The sequence below is a fragment of the Ptiloglossa arizonensis genome, chromosome 12, assembly GCF_051014685.1.
Source record: "Ptiloglossa arizonensis isolate GNS036 chromosome 12, iyPtiAriz1_principal, whole genome shotgun sequence".
NCBI lineage: Eukaryota > Metazoa > Arthropoda > Insecta > Hymenoptera > Colletidae > Ptiloglossa > Ptiloglossa arizonensis.
In genome coordinates this window covers 13,908,189-13,912,175 of record NC_135059.1, presented here as the reverse complement: position 1 = coordinate 13,912,175, position 3,987 = coordinate 13,908,189, and the positions used below count along the sequence as shown (strand labels likewise).

Below are 3,987 nucleotides of genomic sequence, written 5' to 3'. Positions count from 1 at the left end.
CTGCGACAAAATTTCGTCGGGTTTGCAGAGAGAAAAGTCACTCGCGCGAACACCACGGCGCAGTCTGCGTCGAAACCGAACGTCGCACGGTGTACCGAATTTCGCGTAATTATCGATTCTCCGAGTGCACGAGAGACCGATTTCGTGGAACGAACGGGTAGAAAAATATAAAAACCGTGTATCGTTATTAATTCGAACGTGTCTCGAGGTTCGAAAATACGATACACGGTATCGAAAATGATTTGCGTTCATCTTTGGAAGAAAATTCCAAATTGCGCGGTGGCAAGGTGCAGAGGAAAACGTTGTCGACGACACGTTTCGTGGTGATTCGAATCGACGAGGAGGCCGTTTTCTTAAACAATTACCCCGATTGTTCTCGGTCGCGAATAACGTTCGATGGTCAGTCGTGTACGGAGATTGTCGCGTTACCGTACGATCTACCGACATCGGTGTCGAGAGCGGTTAGGACGCAGCCACGCACGAGAAACGTCGTGTACCGTGGCCACTGGTATTCAAAGATCGGGAAAAACGAATTACCTTCGTAGTTCACCATCCCGTCGCCATCCAGATCCGCTTCCTTGATCATGTCGTCGACCTCCTCCTCCGATAATTTCTCACCGAGGTTCGTCATCACGTGTCGCAGCTCTTTCGACGAGATCAGGCCGTCGTTGTTCTTGTCGAACACTCTGAGAAGCGAGGAGTCTCGATTTATTCGACGAACGATCGTGTTTTCGAAACGAACGTGGCTCGATCGAACAGCAAGGTCTGCCAGGGGTTCGAACCTTGCGCGATTCGATTTCGGTAGAAGAAATATAAAATATTGAGAAAACGGGGAATCTTGGTGTTCCATCGAGCCTTGCGAACGACTTAAGAACGCGTACCTGAATGCTTCGCGCAGTTCGTCCTCGCCGTCGGCGCCCTTCATCTTCTTCGACATCATTTGCAGGAACTCGTTGAACTCGATGGTACCGTTGCCATCTTGATCCACCTCGTTCACCATATCTCGTAATTCCGTCTCTGAAACGTGGAAGCCGTCAGTCGCAATGATTTCGGCTGGTTTCGCGCCGCGAGACGCGATATACACGGACGTGGAAAATTCGAAATTGTCGGTTTAAGCGGCGCGTCGTTATCCTCGTGTCCTCTTTCTAATTTCCGTGTGTAACGCGACCGTACACTCGTCGTCGTTGTCGTCGTCGTCGTCGTCGTCGTCGTCGTCGTCGTCGTCGTCGTCGTCGTCGTCGTCGTCGTCGTCGTCGTCGTCGTCGTCGTCGTCGTCGTCGTCGTCGTCTCACGGAAGACGTTTAATTTCCCTCTGCCCCTCTCCGCGGGGACCCCGAGATGGAAGAACCCACCGCGCAGTTAATTACCGACGTTTACACGTGCGCGTAGCCGTCGCGCGGTTTCTAGCCGAGAATCGTTTCAAAGTTAATTCTCCCCGAGTTCTCGTTACACGGCCTACTTTCGAGGGGGTGGTAAGGGGATTTTAACCGTCGAAAATCTCGAAACCGTCGTCCCGCGATATTAATTCGAGCAAAAGCCCGCTTTCGAAGTTCGTCCGTTACGCTTTCGACTTTTCGCGTTGAATGTCGACGATTGAGAACCCCGGTGCCATTTATTCCGATTAAATTTTAATCGGCCGTTGAACGTCGTCGTTTCGTCGCGATGTCGCACCACAGCCAATTCTAACAATCTAGCCGGGTGAACCGATGAAAGAGATTATTTATAGATTTTTTTATATAGTTTTATCGGTGTCGACATCGATGCAGCTTCGATAGCCGAGCGAACAAGATTCTGCGATTCGATGAACAGAATTTTTTAAGTATTTCCGTTTTTTTCTTATTTTTCGTTTCTCCGTTTCTCGTACACTCGTTCGCATTCTTCCCTTTCCCCGTTTTTCCAACTCTCGGGTTCCGTATCGAATACGTAAGAAATAAATCGAATTCGATCGAATAGAAAATCTTGTTCGTTGCAAGGTCGAAGATCGAAGTCGATCACAGTGGCTAAAATTAATTTTCGTTCGATGTATCGATTTTCTAGATCCGGTAACGGTATTTCGATGGGATTTCGATGCTGCGCAAGGTTCCTCGTGTCGACGGGTTTCTTGTACGGTTATTCCGCGGTTTCGAATTTTCGGTGAGAGTCTTGTGCACAAAAATTACATACGTACGAACGGGTCGAGACGGTCGAACTGTGTTCGATCGAACGATACGGTTTTCGCGATGTATCGGATAATTCTTCCGAAGCGCTCGTCGAGTACGAAAATTATTCGACGCGCTGGTAACGTTCGACGGTTAACTTTTGGAAAAGTGTTTCGTTACCTCGGGTTTGTACCGATTTTACGCGTCGCGTCTATTCGAAAATCTAAATGGACTTTCGTCGCTGCCGGAAACTCCATATTTCGATCTTGTTCCGTCGAATCGATAAAATTGGTCGCTGTGCGTCGAGACGAGCGTCCCCCCGGAAATATCGAATCGTAACATCGAAAGCGAATCCGCGGAACAGCTCGCCCCGATTGAAATGTTTAATCTTTCATCGACGGCACCGGGGTCGTGCGCGACACGTTGTTGTTCCGCATAAATCGTTGGGATCTCGCGAGCGATTCTCCGGTGTTGGTAACCAATAGACGATACAGCGGTCGTGGATAAAGGTTTCGATTACAGTTATACTTTTTGGCCGCACGTTTCGGGGCAGCTTTCGTCAGCTCGTGGCTTCTGGCCAGATCGTGTCCACCTTGGTACACGCGGAGAACACGCGGCCGATATCCCCGTTTCTCGAACGATTCGAGCTACCGCTTACCCGACGGCCTCTGTCCCAAAGATCGCATGACCACCCCGAGTTCCGCCATCGTGATGGTGCCGTCTTCGTCCTTGTCGAAAAGCATGAACGCCTCCTTGAATTCTGAAACGAGAAACGCGTACCCGTTGTTCCGTCGTCGATTTATCGATTTATCTTACTCTTTTTACAAAGTTCGCGTTTGCCGATAAATCGATGTTAAAGATCGCCAGAGTACAACATCGATTTATTCGAAAATAAATGTTCCTCCGTAAGGATCTCGCTCTAGGTTTTCGACTTATCTTTTTACACGGAGTAACGCTCTGTACACGAACGGGATAAGTTACGTAATTTGTATCCCGTCCGACAAAAGATTCCCCATCGGTGCCTCGCGTACCGATAATCCTCTCGATTCTCGAACATCGAACCGGACACCGCTACGAAGCTTCGTTCGATAAATTGGAATCGATCGAGAGTAAATAGCACGCCGTCGCGATTCTTTTCGCGTCGAAACGTTTCGATCGGTGGTCTCGATAGGTACGCGAACCTAATTTCTCCGTGATTTCTGTGTCCTCTCTCTGTTCTCGAACGGTCTCTCCCGGCGCGACCACGGTAGCGGTTTTGGGCAGAAATTCCAGAGGACCCGTTCCCCCTCCTCCGACTCGACCGTAAATAACAACGCGGGGTAAAACTCCGTCGGAAATTTGGCAATACCAGAACCGTATACACGTATACAACGAACGCCTCTGCCTCGGCGTCGCATTGTTGAGAATTCGCGGATTTAGCTGTCTATTAATCACGAGCGAGGCGTGCGTGTGTAAGTGTACGTGTTCGGTCACGCGTTACGAGTCGTGCAAAACCAGCCGAGATCGCGCGAGCGTCGGGCAAGTAGCCAGCCGGCGACGCGAATCGCGAGGGATGTGCCGTTATAAATTTTCCGACGAGCATCGTGGGTAAAAAACGCGAGCACCGAATCTCGAAAAGTTCACGAGAAGCGCGAGCTCCGTGGCCAGAGACTCGCTCCTCGCGATAAATTAGCTCCGTGGATCGAGCAGGTTTGCGAGCACGCGGCCCGAGGAAATATTACGCGGAAGGAACACGTCTCCGTGCGGAGAGTACGGTAACCCCTCGATAACAACGCCACCTTGGTCCCGCTCGTCCGCTGTTCGTATTCTTCGACTCGAGTGACAGCTGTGGAATTAAAAACCGGTTGGC

At 50.2% G+C, this 3,987-nt stretch overlaps 1 protein-coding gene across 3 annotated transcripts in view; it reads right to left on the bottom strand.

Annotated features, from left to right (window-relative positions):
* Positions 1 to 3,987, bottom strand: part of LOC143153431 (neo-calmodulin) — a 44,970-nt gene that overhangs the window by 1,478 nt on the left and 39,505 nt on the right. For all 3 annotated transcript variants that reach the window (XM_076324599.1, XM_076324601.1, XM_076324602.1), the window contains 3 exons: positions 2,797 to 2,898; positions 882 to 1,017; positions 538 to 686 (listed from right to left, as the gene is read on the bottom strand). In XM_076324599.1, the coding sequence (XP_076180714.1) occupies positions 538 to 686; positions 882 to 1,017; positions 2,797 to 2,898 (387 nt within the window). The remainder of the gene's footprint in view (positions 1 to 537; positions 687 to 881; positions 1,018 to 2,796; positions 2,899 to 3,987) is intronic.